We start from the raw sequence: 19,470 nt of genomic DNA, 5'->3' as shown, positions 1-19,470 counted from the left end.
TATTCAACACAGAAGCAAGAAGCCCTGATTCTCTGTATATCCCCAGGCAGAGACGATCAATAATCGTTAACATTTCAACAAGGATATTATTAGTTTGCTTTCATGCCCCTTCCTCTGAAGTTTTAAAAATATTAAATCAGCTGCACAGTGAACATTAATATCTCCAGTATTCTCTATAGTCTTGTGTTCCAACTACTGATATTTCCCAAGTCACCAATAGCCTCACAGAGAAACTAACCAGGTTTCAATTATGTAATAGGGTAATGGCATCTGTTAGGGAATTACCAGCATTAATTCTACTGAGGGGTTTTATACAGCTGACAAGAGAATAGTGATGGATACTTTGTAACATTGGATGATAAAATAGGTTTCAAGAAAATCACTGAACTAATCTAATTGATGAAAAATCCAATCAGATAAATATAAGATTTGTAGAATTGTTACTGGGACCTAATGATCATGTTTCTGTCTTAAATTTACTGCAACCCTGATTGCTTATCGTATCCAAGGTGACGTGCAATAGTTTATCTTCTTCAATGGTTTTTGCTCCTGCTGAAACATTGTTGTAACTACTTCAGTCACAATGTGCTTCATAACATAAAAAAGGCTTTAGAAATTGATCTTCCTCAGTCCTATTCTGCAGCATACACCCGCGATTCTTCCATCCCTGCCGTCTTGATCGTCTATCCACTCCACTTTGAACATTTGGGCTATACAAAAAAAAATAAGTTCAACTTGTCACATTCTTGTGAAACTTGTTATTTTTCTATCCTTGACAGTACAAAATAATATACCCAAATGAAAAGTTAAGGCAGGGGAGACTGACTCATTTAATACTGAGAAGTGTTCATAATAAGACCTCTTTTTAAAACATGCAAGCAAGCAGGTGTGAACAGCATACTGAATCACAAGACAACCTCACCCTTAATCCATTTGGTGACACACTTTCACACACTGTATTCATCATGTGATTAGATGAATCAGAAGATTAGGTAGGGAGATTAAATAATTAAATCAGCACGCAGGGAGATTGTTGCCCACTGCGAGACTCAACAACTAGTGAACCGACATTTTCACAAATTCACAGTGCCAAAGCCTTCTTAGCAACTTGCTGCCAGTTTTCTGCTACAAAAACATTCCCTTGGCTACCCTGGAGAGCTCAATACAGGAGAGTGGCTGAACAAACAAACAGTGATATTTGAACGCCATTCAGTGATGAGTTTGCTAATGTTGGGGATGGGGAGAAATATGCTCAACAAGGTTTCTCATTCCTGGTTGGACACCAATAACCCTGCTGAGGTTGACATTGAACTCAGCTGTGATTCCCCAGCGTCAAATGTAAAGTAAAGTTGCCATTATCCCAGATGACCATAGGCTGCTTTCCCCTTTTGAGGGGGGAGAGCTGACTGGTGGTGATTTAGCCTTAGGATCACCACACCTCAGACAAGAGCAAGGTTGAGAAGGCAGGGCCTTCATGAATTGAACCAGCGCTGTTGGCCTCGCTCTGCATCAGAACCAGCTGTGCAGCCAACTGACCTAAACCAGTCTGCCTGCACTCACGTGAATACCAGTACGTATGGTACAACTATTACACCTGGGAAACCAACCCCTCCACATCAGAATAAACCTACCCATCTCTGCTCGTTGTTTGTCAGCCGAGTTTCAACATCAAGACTTGATCTCAGAGCTCTAGCTCAGATTAAGGGCGGACGCACCCCAGTGCATTAATTTAATCCCCAAGTCTGTGGAAGCCTTCTGTATCTTTTTTGAGCAGCTAAAGTGGCCAGTCCAAAATTGGTCCTTATTACCAGAGTACGGGTTCAGGGAAAGCTCACACGGTTTACTCCCTCGTGCCTGCAAAAGGTGCCACTAATTGAGGCAGCAAAAAAGGCTATTTTAAGCACATACCACTTTCTGCCAGACGATTACCATCAGAAATTCCATACCCTCAAGAAATGGCCTGACCAGATGTACCTGGAATTTGAAAGACTGAAGCAACTTGCTTTTACCAATGGTTGCCTGCACAGTAGCACAGTGGTAAGCACGGTTGCTTCAAAGTACCAGGGTCCCAGGTTCGATTCTGCTTGGGTCACTGTCTGTGCGGAGTCTGCACGTTCTTCTCGTGTCTGCGCGGGTTTCCTCCGGGTGCTCCGGTTTCCTCCCACAAGTCCCTAAAGATGTGCTGTTAGGTGAATTGGACATTCTGAATTTTCCCTCAGTGTACCCGAACAGGCACAGATGTGTGTCGACTAGGGGCTTTTCACAGTAACTTCATTGCAGTGTTAATATAAGTCTATTTGTGACAATAAGCTATATTATTAGAACAGAACCCACTTACAAAACCTCGGTGAAATAATTCTCCTGGAGCAGTTTAAAAACTCCATATCCTTTCCAAAAGGACCACACCTAGAAGAGCAGAGTCACAGGGGCTCGGCAGGCATCCAGTCACACTGGCTGGTAACTATGAACTCATCCATAAACCCTTATTCCAGAAGAGACATTCCCCTAGTCACACCCAATCAACTGGAAAGGATAGAGATGGGGAGAGTGATCGAAAACTGGGCACCCATGGGAGAGGCAAATGCTGAGGTCCCTCCACAGGACGGAAAGGGTGGTGCTGAAATGAAAAGTGAGGCCAAGAAGCCTAAAAGGTAGGTCACATCCGGGCTAATTGCTACAGGTAAACCCAGTGGGATTTAATGGGGTACATACACCCCCTGCAGAGAATAGGAGTCAGTCAGATAGCTTTGTAGACCAGGCTATGGATCAGACTGTGGCTGTGAATCCCTGTAGGAGCGCTCCTGAAACTTCAGATAAAGTTAAACAAATCCCTGAGAGTGCATTTTATATCTGAAGGAAGGGTGACCACATTTCCACAGGGTGAGGCGAGCAAGCCTGGAGTGATACTGAGGGATACAGAGGCCAGCCTAATTCTACTGCTGGCCTTCCAAAGCGTGAATGCTATAAGTTTCACGGTGTTGATAAAGCGGAGATTGAAAGAGGTTACATGGCCACCCCCTTATACCGGTGCATTTGGAGTGCAATCTTGTGTCTGGACCAGTGACCGTTGGATTCATCCCCACTTTGCCTATGGATGGTTAGGGCATACTGCTACGAGTACCCACATGACTGGGATAAAAGATTAGGTTTCCTTCTGTTCACCACCAAGTACTCACCCAATGCCAGCTATGAATAAAAAAAGACAGGCAAACATGTCTTGTGCCAGTGCCCTTACCAATATTGGGTGAACCCTGACAAGCCCGGTTCAGTGGCAGAGAAGCAAGGAAGCGAACTAACTAATTGAGAGCTCAGGTCATGAGAAATAGCAATGGCTGTATCATGCCAACATGACAAAGAAACATCAGAGCCAAGAAGGGGACAAGCAGGTAACAGTCTGTCCCACTGCCATCTTCCTGGAGGATGAGGGTAATAGTGGGGATGGATTGGAGGGAGACGTGGATGAGACCTACATTGAACGCCCTACTACCCAGTCAACCAAACCAGAGATACCAGCGAATTTAGACTCCTAATTCACCCACATAGGTGCAGAATAGCAAACAGACTTGGCGAGTCTGCTCACTACATTTAAAGGCTTCGGTAGGGACCAGACAGGCTGCACCATCCCAGCTTTACATGATGTGGATGTCGGAGAGGCCCCTCCCATAAGACAACATCCCTTTCATCCAGGCCCAGAAAAGCTGGCCCAGGCTCAGGAGGAAATTAACTAGCATGCTGGAGCTCCCTAGTTGTGCTCATGTCCAAACCGGGCAGTTCCACAAGATTTTGCATTGACTACCAAAAGATCAATGCAGTAACCAGTGCCAGCTCCTACTCCAGACCACATCTGGAAGATTGAATAGATAGGGTTGGTAATGCAGCCTGTTAGGAAAACAAAGGTAATTTTAAGGGGTTTCTATTTGCAGTGGTAAACATTAGAAATTAGGTATAATTTTAAATGGGTTTAATTTAATGTTTCTGTGCCTAGAAGGGTAAAGTCCACACTTCGATTCGTGCTGGATAAAGTTTGTATGTTAGGGGTTGGTTTTAATTCCAACTGAGACTCTATTGTGCTAGAGAGGGCTACAGAGTTTATGTAAACGCCTTTGATACAAAGGAAACCTGAAGGGTGAGGTGTAAAGTGAAAGTGAAACCTTGATGGAAGCAATGGAGAGAAAGCATAATTTGAAAGAAGAGTTAAAAGTGTGACTTTTGAAAGCAGAAACCAGAGTCCAGTGAGACAAGGTGGCTCGTGGTATAGGAATCAACTAGGGGGATTTAGAGGAGAAATCCACAGAATCATTTGGGTTCAGAGAGGAGTGTGTCTTACCAGTCATCTTGTGTGCTTACAAGGGACTTTGTGTGATAGAGACTATTGTAGCTTAAGATGTACTTTGTAATCCATGTTAAAATCTGTATGTATTGTTAAACTAAGAGGAAGTAAAGAAGAAGTATTGCGTAATGATCCAACTTTTCATAAAACATAGAATACAGTGCAGGAGGCCATTCGGCCCATCGAGTCTGCACCGACCCACTTAAGCCCTCACTTCCACCCTATCCCCGAAACCCAATAACCCCTCCTAAACATTTTGGTCACAAAGGGCAATTTATCATGGCCAATCCACCTAACCTGCAAGTCTTTGGACTGTGGGAGGAAACGGGAGCACCCAGAGGAAACCCACGCAGATACGGGGAGAACGTGCAGACTCCGCACGGACAGTGATCCAGCGGGGAATCAAGCCTAGGACCCTGGCGCTGTGAAGCCACAGTGCTATCCGCTTGTACTACCGTGATTTATTAAATCATCTTTAATAAATGTTCCTTTCTTGTTGTTAAAACTAATTAGCAGTCTTGTGACTCTGTTCTTCCATGCTTTATGCAAAAAAAGTAAATGTTACAGTCTTTTGCGTCAGAGCTCCATTCTGGGATCTTCCACTTGCTAGAGACGACCTCCTAGTGTACAAATGTCATATGGAAAACCAACTTAGAGCAACTGGAAGACCTCTTCCATAAAATACAGTCAGCTGTCTGAGTGGTCAATCTCACAAAGCGAGTTTGCTAAGGCTCAGGTGCCCTTCTCCACGAGGTAAAGGACAGGTACTACCCAGGACCGCAAAGGTACAAGCAGTAACACAGTTCTCCATTCCCACAACGAAATAGAAAATCATGAGGATGTGTGGGTTCTACTGCAAGTTCATTCCAAACTTCAGTACAGTAGCCGCCACGCTGACAGACCTGCTACAGAAAAAAAACAAATGTATTATAGACTAAAGAATGCCAGACATCTTTCAAAAACCTGAAGGATTGCTTGCAGCTCCAAACTTTAATCAAGCATTTAAAAGAGCTATCAATGCAAGAAATATTGGGTTCATAGAATCCTTACAGGGCAGAAGGAGGCCATTCAGTTCATTGAGTCTGCACAGACCCTGCAAAACAGTACCCCACCTAGACCCACTCCCCTGCCCCATCCCCACAACAGTGCTCATTGATCATGATAAATCCACCTAACCTGCACATTTTTGGACTGTGGGAGGAAACCCGAGCACCCGGAAGAACCCACGACAACACAGGGAGAATGTGTGTGCAAACTCCACAGTCACCCGAGGCCGGAATCGAACCTGGGTCCTTGGCACTATGAGGCAACAGTGCTAATCACTGTCCCGCCTGGGTTGTACTCTATCAGGAAGATGAATCCGAGATAGAGAAATACCAATCAGGTGCTTCTCTGAAAAACTAAACATGCATCAGAAATGGTACTCCACAATGGAGTAGGAAACTTATATTCACTCTCAAACATTTTGAAATATACTATACTGGCGACAACCTGTTAAACCTTTCCACAAAAGTTAAAACACACAATGCCAGGTTATTCTATTGGAGGCTTGTTTCTCCAACCGCGCCACCTAAAAATCACCCACACTGCCCAGAAATCAAATGTGATTGCAGGCGCCCTGTCCAAAACTTAGAGACCCGGTTAGAACTGAAAAGATAATATTGATCCAAGATTAGGAGAATGAATGCGTGTGAGATTGTGTTTGTTGTTTTATTTTTAATTTTTTTTTCACCGTTTTGAGAATGAATTTCATTTCATTCGTTATGTGGGGCAAGTGTCATGGCAACTGATCATAGTCAGGGTTACTTAGATCTATTGAACTTTTACGGCATGTATTTTTTCAAAAAGGACATACAAGCCGTACCAGCCTCCCTGAACAGGCGCCGTGTGGCGACTATGGGCTTTTCACAGTAACTTCATTTAAAGCCTACTTGTGATAATAAGCAATTTTCATTTCATTTTCATTTCAAGCAAAAACTGGCGGAAATTGCAAAGTAACCAACCGCTTGCTGGAATTCCTATGTGGATTACACTTGACCAACTCGCCCAGAGAGAACAGAATGTTGCACCTTTTTCCCCAGACAGAGACACTTCAAAGGAAGAGATGCAATACAAAAACTGAACAGTAATCTCCTGCGGAGATAATGGAGGCATATTACCATCTCATTGGGGTAATATCCCAGACTGTGGACATAATAGGAGTTGAAAGAAAACAGTTCTGGGCAAAAGACTTCTTTATCATTTTCCCCTTACAAGTAAAGCAGTTAAAAAGACACTGCAATCACACTCTCTGTGTGCTAGTCTGGTGTTCTAGTTCTACCATGCACTGTGAAGGTCACAGTTGTAGACATAGAACATAGAACATAGAACAATACAGCGCAGTACAGGCCCTTCGGCCCACGATGTTGCACCGAAACAAAAGCCATCTAACCTACACTATGCCATTATCATCCATATGTTTATCCAATAAACTTTTAAATGCCCTCAATGTTGGCGAGTTCACTACTGTAGCAGGTAGGGCATTCCACGGCCTCACTACTCTTTGCGTAAAGAACCCACCTCTGACCTCTGTCCTATATCGATTACCCCTCAGTTTAAAGTTATGTCCCCTCGTGCCAGCCATATCCATCCGCGGGAGAAGGCTCTCACTGTCCACCCTATCCAACCCCCTGATCATTTTGTATGCCTCTATTAAGTCTCCTCTTAACCTTCTTCTCTCCAACGAAAACAACCTCAAGTCCGTCAGCCTTTCCTCATAAGATTTTCCCTCCATACCAGGCAACATCCTGGTAAATCTCCTCTGCACCCGCTCCAAAGCCTCCACGTCCTTCCTATAATGCGGTGACCAGAACTGTACGCAATACTCCAAATGCGGCCGTACCAGAGTTCTGTACAGCTGCAACATGACCTCTCGACTCCGGAACTCAATCCCTCTACCAATAAAGGCCAACACTCCATAGGCCTTCTTCACAACCCTATCAACCTGGGTGGCAACTTTCAGGGATCTATGTACATGGACACCTAGATCCCTCTGCTCAGCCACACTTTCAAGAACTTTACCATTAGCCAAATATTCCGCATTCCTGTTATTCCTTCCAAAGTGAATCACCTCACACTTCTCTACATTAAACTCCATTTGCCACCTCTCAGCCCAGCTCTGCAGCTTATCTATATCCCTCTGTAACCTGCTACATCCTTCCACACTATCGACAACACCACCGACTTTAGTATCATCTGCAAATTTACTCACCCACCCTTCTGTGCCTTCCTCTAGGTCATTGATAAAAATGACAAACAGCAACGGCCCCAGAACAGATCCTTGTGGTACTCCACTTGTGACTGTACTCCATTCTGAACATTTCCCATCAACCACCACCCTCTGTCTTCTTTCAGCTAGCCAATTTCTGATCCACATCTCTAAATCACCCTCAATCCCCAGCCTCCGTATTTTTTGCAATAGCCTACCGTGGGGAACCTTATCAAACGCTTTGCTGAAATCCATATACACCACATCAACTGCTCTACCCTCGTCTACCTGTTCAGTCACCTTCTCAAAGAACTCAATAAGGTTTGTGAGGCATGACCTACCCTTCACAAAGCCATGCTGACTATCCCTGATCATATCATTCCTATCTAGATGATTATAAATCTTGTCCCTTATAATCCCCTCCAAGACTTTACCCACTACAGACGTGAGGCTCACCGGTCTATAGTTGCCGGGGTTGTCTCTGCTCCCCTTTTTGAACAAAGGGACCACATTTGCTGTCCTCCAGTCCTCTGGCACTATTCCTGTAGCCAATGATGACATAAAAATCAAAGCCAAAGGTCCAGCAATCTCTTCCCTGGCCTCCCAGAGAATCCTAGGATAAATCCCATCAGGTCCCGGGGACTTATCTATTTTCAGCCTGTCCAGAATTGCCAACACCTCTTCCCTACGTACCTCAATGCCATCTATTCTATTAGCCTGGGACTCAGCATTCTCCTCCACAACATTATCTTTTTCCTGAGTGAATACTGACGAAAAATATTCATTTAGTATCTCGCCTATCTCTTCAGACTCCACACACAATTTCCCATCCCTGTCCTTGACTGGTCCTACTCTTTCCCTAGTCATTCGCTTATTCCTGACATACCTATAGAAAGCTTTTGGGTTTTCCTTGATCCTTCCTGCCAAATACTTCTCATGTCCCCTCCTTGCTCGTCTTAGCTCTCTCTTTAGATCCTTCCTCGCTACCTTGTAACTATCCATCGCCCCAACCGAAACTTCACACTTCATCTTCACATAGGCCTCCTTCTTCCTCTTAACAAGAGATTCCACTTCCCTGGTAAACCACGGTTCCCTCGCTCGACGCCTTCCTCCCTGTCTGACCGGTACATACTTATCAAGAACACGCAGTAGCTGATCCTTGAACAAGCCCCACTTATCCAGTGTGCCCAACACTTGCAGCCTACTTCTCCACCTTATCCCCCCCAAGTCACGTCTAATGGCATCATAATTGCCCTTCCCCCAGCTATAACTCTTGCCCTGCGGTGTATACTTATCCCTTTCCATCATTAACGTAAACGTCACCGAATTGTGGTCACTGTCCCCAAAGTGCTCTCCTACCTCCAAATCCAACACCTGGCCTGGTTCATTACCCAAAACCAAATCCAACGTGGCCTCGCCTCTTGTTGGCCTGTCAACATATTGTTTCAGGAAACCCTCCTGCACACACTGTACAAAAAACGACCCATCTATTGTACTCGAACTATATCTTTTCCATTCAATATTTGGAAAGTTAAAGTCTCCCATAATAACTACCCTGTTACTTTCGCTCATATCCAGAATCATCTTCGCCATCCTTTCCTCTACATCCCTAGAACTATTAGGAGGCCTATAAAAAACTCCCAACAGGGTGACCTCTCCTTTCCTGTTTCTAACTTCAGCCAATACTACCTCGGAAGAAGAGTCCCCATCTAGCATCCTCTCCGCCACCGTAATACTGCTCTTGACTAGCAGCGCCACACCTCCCCCTCTTTTGCCTCCTTCTCTGAGCTTACTAAAACACCTAAACCCCGGAACCTGCAACATCCATTCCTGTCCCTGCTCTATCCATGTCTCCGAAATGGCCACAACATCGAAGTCCCAGGTACCAACCCACGCTGCCAGTTCCCCTACCTTGTTTCGTATACTCCTGGCATTGAAGTAGACACACTTCAAACCACCTACCTGAACGCTGGCCCCCTCCTGCGACGTCAAATCTGTGCTCCTGACCTCTATACTCTCATTCTCCCTTACCCTAAAACTACAATCCAGGTTCCCATGCCCCTGCTGCATTAGTTTAAACCCCCCCAAAGAGCTCTAACAAATCTCCCCCCCAGGATATTTGTGCCCCTCAGGTTCAGGTGTAGACCATCCTGTCTGTAGAGGTCCCACCTTCCCCAGAAAGAGCCCCAGTTATCCAAAAATCTGAAACCCTCCCGCCTGCACCATCCCTGTAGCCACGTGTTTAAATGCTCTCTCTCCCTATTCCTCATCTCACTATCACGTGGCACGGGCAACAACCCAGAGATAACAACTCTGTTTGTTCTAGTTCTGAGCTTCCATCCTAGCTCCCTGAAAGCCTGCCTGACATCCTTGTCCCCTTTCCTACCTATGTCGTTGGTGCCAATGTGGACCACGACTTGGGGCTGCTCCCCCTCCCCCCTAAGGACCCGGAAAACACGATCCGAGACATCACGTACCCTTGCACCTGGGAGGCAACATACCAAACGTGAGTCTCTCACGCTCCCACAAAATCTCCTATCTGTGCCCCTGACTATAGAGTCCCCAATTACTAATGCTCTGCTCCTCTCCCCCCTTCCCTTCTGAGCAACAGGGACAGACTCCGTGCCAGAGGCCCGTACCCCATGGCTTACCCCTGGTAAGTCGTCCCCCCCACAAGTATCCAAAGCGGTATACTTGTTTCTCAGGGGAACGACCGCAGGGGATCCCTGCACTGACTGTTTTTTCCCAGTCCCTCTTACAGTTACCCACCTATCTCCAATCTTTGGTGTAACTAATTCCCTGAAGCTGCTATCTATGACCCCTTCTGCCTCCCGAATGATCCGAAGTTCTTCCAACTCCAGCTCCAGTTCCCTAACTCGGTCTTGGAGGAGCTGGAGATGGCAGCACTTCCTGCAGGTAAAATCAGCAGGGACACTAACTGCATCCCTCACCTCAAACATCCTGCAGGAGGAACATTGTACTCCCTTCCCTGCCATTCCTCTAACTTTCTACCAAGATCTGGCTAACAACTAAATTAAATTTTTATAAAAAATAATAATAATATAATAAAAATATGGTACTTACCTCAGACCAATGGGTTTTATTATTAGGTTAGAGGAGGAGGGCGGGTGGGAGACACTACACGTGTAGTGTCTCGGGTTTCCTCTCCACCAGAATTTATTGGTGAGGGTCTTCCCAGACGTCCGCGGGTCGACTTCCTGATCCCGCCTAAAAAACTAATTTAAAGAAAAGAGAAAAAGTCTCAGCTCCTGCTGAAACTGACTCACCACTCACCAGCTGCTCTCACGCCGCCGAAATCGACTGGCCTGCCCCTGCAAAGAGAAGTGCTTTTAAAGGTTGACTTACCTCCCAGCACCCTCCTTCCGCAATGCTCCCGCTGAAACTGACTAACCAGCTGCTCTCACGCCACCGAAATCGACTGGCCTGCCCCTGCAAAGAGAAGTACTTTTAAAGGTTGACTTACCTCCCAGCACCCTCCTTCCGCAATGCTCCCGCTGAAACTGACTAACCAGCTGCTCTCACGCCACCGAAATCGACTGGCCTGCCCCTGCAAAGAGAAGTACTTTTAAAGGTTGACTTACCTCCCAGCACCCTCCTTCCGCAATGCTCCCGCTGAAACTGACTAACCAGCTGCTCTCACGCCACCGAAATCGACTGGCCTGCCCCTGCAAAGAGAAGTACTTTTAAAGGTTGACTTACCTCCCAGCACCCTCCTTCCGCAATGCTCCCGCTGAAACTGACTAACCAGCTGCTCTCACGCCACCGAAATCGACTGGCCTGCCCCTGCAAAGAGAAGTACTTTTAAAGGTTGACTTACCTCCCAGCACCCTCCTTCCGCAATGCTCCCGCTGAAACTGACTAACCAGCTGCTCTCACGCCACCAAAATCGACTGGCCTGCCCCTGCAAAGAGAAGTGCTTTTAAAGGTTGACTTACCTCCCAGCACCCTCCTTCCGCAATGCTCCCGCTGAAACTGACTAACCAGCTGCTCTCACGCCACCGAAATCGATGAGACATCTATGAGACATCTCTACGCTTGCAGGTAAAAATGTCTCTCTCTCTAATTGCTGGAAGCTAGTCACAAGTCAACAAAGACACAGTCGAAAAGGAAACAGTAAGAAGTCTTACAACACCAGGTTAAAGTCCAACAGGCTTATTTGGAATCACTAGCTTTTGGAGCTTATCAGAAATCACAAGCTCCGAAAGCTTGTGATTCCAAATAAACCCTGTTGGACTTTAACCTAGTGTTGTAAGACTTCTACTGTGCACACCCCAGTCCAACACCGGCATCTCCACATCATGAAAAGGAAACAGAACAACTTCTTTCAGCTAACCTGCAGACTAAAGAATCTCCAAACCACCTGCTCAACTGCAAAGGTCAGTGCTACTGGAATCACCGAACTTAACGGCCGCAATGTTTCACTACCTACTCCACAGACGAGGCAAAGACTGATTGTATATGTTTTACCTTTATTTTTGGATTTGTTTCTCATTTTTAAACTGTGCGTATGTTTATTGTGTTTTTAAAAGTTTTAGTAACTAACAAACTCACTCTTTCTTTAACTCAAGAAACCCTGGTTAAATTGGCTCCTTTTAAAACATATACATTCAGACAGGGATTGGAATGCAAGAGGAAAGGGATCCTTTCCAAACTAACCTTGTTGTGACCACACGAGGGGGTTGAATAAAGAAGGGGAGCCACTTCATCCCTTCTCACATGGGAGCACAACAATTTGGGGGCATTTTGTCCAGAATCATAACCAATTGGGGTACCTTGCCTGGAGAATAGAGGCAACAATATATCACTGAACCGCCTCCCTTTACAATATCACTTAGTTAGCAACCCCTCTTCCCAACACCCTTTATTCATCAACAGCCTCTCTCCCCCTTCACTCAGGCAGCAACCCCACTCACAAAACCTGGACCACCTCCACTCACTCAGCAGCCCTCCCAACCCCTTCCATTTGCTCACTCAAATCTTTCTCCCATACATGTGACCCCCCCTCCCCAATTCACTCACTCAGCAGCCACTTTACCGACCCCATTCACTCACAAGCCCCTCATCCCAACACCACCGCATCCCTTACTCACTTAGCAACCCCTATTGCAACCCGGACTCCTGATCGCTCACTCAGGAGCCCCATCTTCCCAACCACGTATCTCCACACTCACTCTCTCAGCAGTTCCATCTTCCTAACCCCACCCCCCCCCCCCCCCCACTCACTCAGCAGTCCCAGCTTTCCAACCCAGTTACACCCCCCCCCCCCCCCCCAACATAACTCACCAGTTATTTTTTAGTCATTTACAGGATGTGGGTGTCGCTGGTTAGACCAGCATTTATTGCCCATCCCTAGTTGCCCTTCAGAAGATGGTGGTGAGTTGCCTTCTTGAACCGCTGCAGTCCCTGGGGTATAGATACACCCACCCTGCTGTTAGGGAGGGAGTTCCAAGGTTTTGACCCAGCGACAATGAAGGGGCAGCGATATATTTCCAAGTCAGGTTGCGGGTGACTTGGAGGGGAACCTCCAGCTGGTGGGGTTCCCAGCTATCTGTTGCTCTTGTCCTTCTAAATGGTAGCGGCTGTGGGTTTGGAAGGTGCTGTCGAAGGAACCTTGGCGAGTTACTGTAGGGCATCTTGTAGATGGTACACACAGCTGCCACCATTCGTTGGTGGTAGAGGATTTGAATGTTTGTGGCAGGGGGAATAATCAGGCTGCTTTGTCGTGGGTGGTGTTGAGCTTCTTGATTGTTGTTGGAGCTGCACTCATCCAGGCAAGTGGAGTATTATATTACACTTCTGACTTGTGCCTTGTAGATGGCTTTGGGGGTCAGGAGGTCAGTTACCTCGTGGGGTACCTAGGATTTGACCAGCCCTGGTAGCCACAGTATCAATATGGCTAGTCAGTTCAGTTTCTGATCAATGGTAACCCCCCCCAGGGTGTTGACTGTGAGGAATTTGGCATTGGTAATGCCACTGAATGTCATGGGGTGATGGTTAGATCCTCTCTTGTCACAGTCCCATTTTTTCAACCCCGTTTCCCCCCACTCACTTACTCAGCACTCCCAGTCCCATCTTCCGAACCCCGCTCCCCTAGCTCTCTCCCTCACTAGGCCCTCTTCCCAACCACCTCTCCCACTTGGCCAATATTTTAACAGCAGCTGCTACTCCCGCACACACCGGTCAGGTTCATGTTCCCTCACTTACCTTCCTGCTGCTCACTGCTCTTCCGAATCACAGGTCGTTATTGTGCTTGCTGCTGATGGGCACAACTGCTTCTCACTCACGCAAGCAGCAGGGTGGTGGGTGAATGGTGGCGCATGAGCCACACTATCAGAGACATTTGCAGTTGGGAACTCCTGGATTACAGAGGGAGGTGGAAGTCAGAACAACTTCCCATCCCTGAAAATCCACCATTACACAAGTACCCCTTGGAGTCGTGTACCCTCCAGCAGTACCATTGATTTAAACGGTCACTCAGAAATAAGATTTGCAATCCTGGCTTCAGCTCATAAAAGTCTGAAAGGAGATCGATTTGCATGCTGGATTTGCGAGCAGACATTCCCGTGCCATTGCTGACAGTTCCACCATCCCAATGCTGATCGTGAAGATTTGGGGGGGGAGGGGGGGTGACATAACGAAAGCACAACACTTCCAATGTTCATATAAATACACATACGTTTTCATATATTTGACATATATCCTACAACTTTATGGGCAATGAAAAAGCAAGACACACAATACAAAAGCAAAATACTGTGGAATCTGAATACAAAAGCAGAAAATTCTGGACAACCTCAGCAGGTCTGACAGCATCTGTGGAGAGAGAACAGAGCTAACGTTTGGAGGTTGGAGCCAGGTTATTTGTATGGGCAGGATATTAGTTCAGGAAAAAGCCAAGAAATGCAGGCATTGTATTGTCTGGCTGAGACTTGAACTGCAGCCAGTTCAACAGTCGCGTGTTTGCAGTATAAATAAATCTTGGGTGGTTTTTGAACGTCCTCGAATTCTCCACCTCGACTACATCGCTTCAGGCGGTGGTTGGAGATGTCCTATCGCCCTTTAGATTCACTGCTGGGCGGAGTACATGTCCTGGCAGCGTATTTAACACTCCGAGTAAATACAAACAATACCCAAGCACCGGACCCCAAGCGGACGAGTTTATTTTTGGGTTTTGCCCAACCTGCCGTTTGGCAGAACTCAACATTACCTTTGCCAGCCACTCACTTACCCCGTGTGGGTGCGAGACAAAGTTTCACACGCCGGGGGAGTTCATCGCCGGGCGGATAGATCCAGCACCCAACCGAAATAGCTTTCAAACAAAACCGGCAGCTTCACCCGGGGGGGGGCAGTCCGGCTGCAATGTGCAGAGCGCGCTCCCCAACTCCGAGCGGCAAATAATCCAATTCCGCCGGCTGTTCAAGTGACAGAATTCCCTTCCTTCCTTAAGTGGATGTTGCAACTGTCCCAGCGGGTTGCATCACCCGGGATTTGGCAACGATAACAGGCTAAGCAAAACCCATCCATTTCCACAAAGGGAGGGGGGGGGCATTTTAAAATTAGACGCCCCTCCCCCCCCGGTAGTTTACACGTTTGGCGGGAGCAGTTTGTAAACTGAAGGCTGCTTTCTCTCTCTCGAGGGCCACTTGGCCGCTGACTCGGCCCAAAAAGCTCCCCCTTGTTCACCGGTCCCACTGTGAACACTTGACCCAAACTAGTCAGGACACGAAGCAACCGTTAAATCAAACAGATCGACGCAAGTTAGGGAAGAGAGTATGAAAGTTCCTCACCATATTGATTTAAATTCTCGTCCGCGCCTCTCTCTCTCTCTCTGAGGGAAAGTTGACGAGCGGCGGCGGCTCCCGCCAGGACTGCAGCTCCCTCCGTCCCGATCCCACACACAACACAAAGCTACACCTCCCCGCTGAACCGGCGACTCGGACAGCAGACTCCCAACTCCTTCCCGACTCCCCCCCCCCCCTTGAAACCCCAGCCGTGAGCACTCGGCCCCGCGTTCGCAGCTTCCCTCATCTTCCTTCCAGCGAGCCGACCGCCGGTGGCTTTTCGAAATTCTGGACCGATCCCCGCGCCTGTCAGCCGCCGTAGCGCCACCATGTTGGGGAGGTCAGTCAGCCAAAGCGGACCGCTCTGCAACGCCATATCGTGAAGGTCGACTGCCCCAGACAACAATCAAGCAGTTGTTGGGACCACATTTCTTTGGGTCTCACTGTAAAGTTATTTCAATAATCCTTCAATTCTATTTATTCCATTAGACTTTTTAAAATCTATATCACTACACTAGGACCGTAACAACCCATTGCTCTAAGTATGATACATGTGGGTCCCCCGCTTTCCTTTTCTAGTTGGTTGTATGCATCTCCACCTTCAAATACTTACTCAGGTTGGAACATCTGAGAATAACATTTCTGAAAATATTAAATGCATCTGATTTTCGAAGAAGCACACAGATTGAATTGTCAGGGCAGTATATGGAGCTTTAAAATAATAACTGCAATTAAGTCGCTATTATCTGAGTCATTGTAGATAATTGTCGACGAAACATTTCCCCAATACTAAATGCTCCGCATCAGTTTTCTCAACAGTGGCAAAACAAATCATTAGGACTAATCTTGCCACAACAGGAAATTAGCTTCTGACTAATTATGCAATATTGTATTACATGTGGGTGGCACAGGCTGACTTATGAAGTTTACAACATTGTTTCCCCAGGGACGAACACTTAAGCTCCGTAAGTAAAATACTGTGGATGCTGATCACAATCAGACAGTTGGGTGGAATTTTCAGTAAGTACGGTGACGGGCAGAATAGTCAGCGTGTCTTGCGCTGGATGGCAGGGCAAGGTCTCCTGTCAATCAGCGCATTAAATATGCATCAGGGAGCTGCTCGCTGAATCATGTGGTGGAGCAGGCACTGATTTGTTCACTCGCAATTACCTCATGGATTTGAGATTCCTGTGGCACAATATTTAAGCAGCACCCAAACACACATACACTCTCTGCAGTCCCATTGTGTGGTGGTAAAGAACTGTCTTCCCAGAGAAGTAAGCTGTAGCCACCTGGGTTGGCCACTTCCCGACTTAAAATGGAGGTCCGCAAAGGCTGCAGGGAAATACAGCCAACACAGGCAAAAACTAGCAAGTGCAGAAACCCTGTGTATTAGAACTTGCAAAAGCCCAGACAGCACTGAAACTCACAGCCATCTGCATACTAATAAGCGACCCCAGGGAACAATCAAAACATTTAAGGTGAATAAGGCCAAGCCAGACTCCTCGGCGCTAGCAGGAGCCAAGACAAAGGAAGGCCAACGGACACCCAGGGACCGCCCAGCGATCAGGGAACAACTCCAATATTGGAGAAATCGGTCCAAGTGATCGGAACGTAGTCCAATCATTTGGAACCAGGTACGGGGTCAGCCCCGAACGGCGGGAAGCCCCTGGGGACTATAAAGTAGAGCCCCCAAGTTCTATTCGGTCTTCTTGGCAGGGTCACTCAGCAACTCGAATCAACCCTTGAGAGTGAACTGTCTAAGCTGCCAAATCAACCAAGTAAGTCTCCAGTCAATGCACGCTACGAGATAGGCGCTCCTAGCTACCAGTCCATACCAGCTTTTGAATCCTGCAGACTCAGATCGAATGAAAGGCCATTTGTTCCCCTGACCTGGTGGGCCAATTCCGAAACTAAGTATAGGCCTTTTAGTGATAGAGAATAGTCTAGAAAGTAGAGTTTATGCATGAGTAGTGATTTACTGTGTATAATAAATGTGTTTTAATTTGAATCTTACTAATTGGTGTGTTAAGTTATTGATCAGTACTTGAACTTGAACCTTGTGGCGGTATCATAAAGATACCTGGCGACTCTAGAGCAAAGGCTATAGAAACAGAGCAAATTCAGTAAAGACTCAACGGGCAACGAATTAAGAGCCAACCAAAGTTAACAACAAAGCCCAGTGTGCCATGAGCAGCCTCGGCTCCCCAGTGATTCTGCTCCAGGACATCTGAGAATGCCACAATGTCCTCTTCCCAAGACATGGCAGCAGGAGATTGGCCAACCTGACTTTGGTGACTACTGGAGGAGGTCACCAGGGAGGTCTGTGCCTGCTTGGCACAGAAAAATGAAACATCCCGTGGCACAGGATGAATGGTCTCATCTGTTCCTCCAGGGTTAATCTACCTTCCAATCACTCTAAACTCTCACAGGCGCATCAGGCCCTAAGGGTTATATTCCACAGGTATTTCACACATTATTAGCAGAAGGGACATTTGTGCACTGAACATCGCCGCCATCTCACGTATCATCCTGCGTAAACAACATCCGCCCTTATTGGGCAGAGCGCAGCTTCAATATACCCTTCCATATGTTTTCATCACATTCCATCTGTCTACATGCAGGCAAAGATAACCTGCATGAAAAGGGAGAGATCCCACTAATGGTGGGACAGTCAAGATTCAGGAACTGACTCCCTTCGAAAAGGAAGCAACTGGGTTGCCAGGGGAAAAGCTCCTGTACTGAAGGCAAGGTCAGCCTCCCCCAGCAATCCAGTCCAGATGACGCCTTCATTCGTCAAAAATATCATGACCTTTACAGTGAGTTATGTATAATGTTGGATTCTGCCTATGGATCTATAGCCATCATTGCATTCTGTACCCTCCACCAGCGCAGAAACACACACCTTGGTGGGATAGATCTAAATTAGGCTCAGGGTCACAATCACTGATGAGTCTACCCAGCAGTCGAAGACTGTGACACCCCAGGTCATGAGAACTCAGTGGACTGCTGGAAAATAGTCCTCTGATGAGTCTGAGTCTGATGATGAGCCTTTGCAAGCAGCTATTGCACATGTGCTGGAGATGCCAAGAAAGGCATGGGGGGCATCAGGTAGAGTTATCGAAGACAATCACCATACTAGAATGAAAGGTAGAGGAGTCTGCCCATATTCTTTCTGATGTTATGGCTCTGGCGTCAAGATCTCCAGGGGAACGGTGGTGGCTGTCTTGGAGACCACACTTCAACTGTTTCAGCTAGATTTGTATTTGGTCCTGCACTTGCATCGCTCTAGGCTTTTAGGGAGATCGTCAGTGGCTCGGCAACAGGGAACGTGGAACAAGCACCTCAATCTCCCTTCAGGTGCCCCTTTACCTTAGGAAGTCAGGGAGGGAGGGGCCCTCAGGCATCCAAAAGGGAAGAGGAGTATCTGCCAGACAAGCTGGGGTATTCCACCCAAGTCACTCCAAGGGTATCCAGCCGTTCCCAATCCCCTCTGCATGTGACCCCATCAGCTACAGCTTCTCAGGCCGTGGAAGGTGCACCTGCCCCACAACAGGAGACCCAAAACAGACCAGGGACCTCCAGGCCCCAGGTCTTCAGAGGACACCAGTCAAAGCCACTTCAGACAACACGGCATAGCAGTCAGCAGGCTGCCTCCACCTCTGCTGTGGATGTCGTGATTGCACCTAAACATGGTGGTAGAGTGCATAATGTTAAGAAACTATGATTGCGCACTGGTGGTATGGGTATTCCTTCACTGTGTATAAACTGCACCTTTGTAAGTACAATTTTATTTCATGACCCAACGTCTCAGGTTGCCTTTGTCTCTTGCAGATGGTTCAATGTAACATCTTATTTCAAGGGTGAAGCCTACTTGTGACAATAAGTGATTTTCATTCATTTCATTTTCATCTACTCTCCCAATGGTCTGCCTTTGTGCGTCTCAGATTCATGTTATGTTTAACTAGGTTGTGTTACTCCCCTTGTGTCATCGAAGGGAGATGTGTCAAGCCAGAGTCTGAAAGTGCATGGAGAGAGAAATGCTCTTCTAAGTCCACCAACAGACAACTGAATGATATGCATGTTCCTGT

General features: G+C 46.9%; 1 protein-coding gene across 7 annotated transcripts in view; it reads right to left on the bottom strand.

The window, feature by feature from the left end:
* The window catches only part of LOC140426192 (MAP kinase-interacting serine/threonine-protein kinase 1-like), a 144,443-nt gene extending 128,860 nt beyond the window's left edge, over nt 1-15,583 (bottom strand). Inside the window, exon 1 of one of the 7 annotated variants that reach the window (XM_072510666.1) lies at nt 15,386-15,583. In XM_072510666.1, coding sequence (XP_072366767.1) covers nt 15,386-15,388 — 3 coding nt within the window. In that variant the 5' untranslated portion in view covers nt 15,389-15,583. Of the gene's footprint in view, nt 1-14,805; nt 15,064-15,385 lie in introns of those variants that run through there. The other 6 variants (XM_072510663.1, XM_072510667.1, XM_072510665.1 and 3 more) reach the window with 6 other exon arrangements.
* Nucleotides 15,584-19,470: the final 3,887 nt, after the last annotated feature.

Source organism: Scyliorhinus torazame, chromosome 7 (assembly GCF_047496885.1).
Source record: "Scyliorhinus torazame isolate Kashiwa2021f chromosome 7, sScyTor2.1, whole genome shotgun sequence".
In the NCBI taxonomy this organism is placed as follows: Eukaryota; Metazoa; Chordata; class Chondrichthyes; order Carcharhiniformes; family Scyliorhinidae; genus Scyliorhinus; species Scyliorhinus torazame.
The sequence above is the reverse complement of the archived record's forward strand: the minus strand, read 5'-3'. Positions and strand labels throughout refer to the sequence as shown.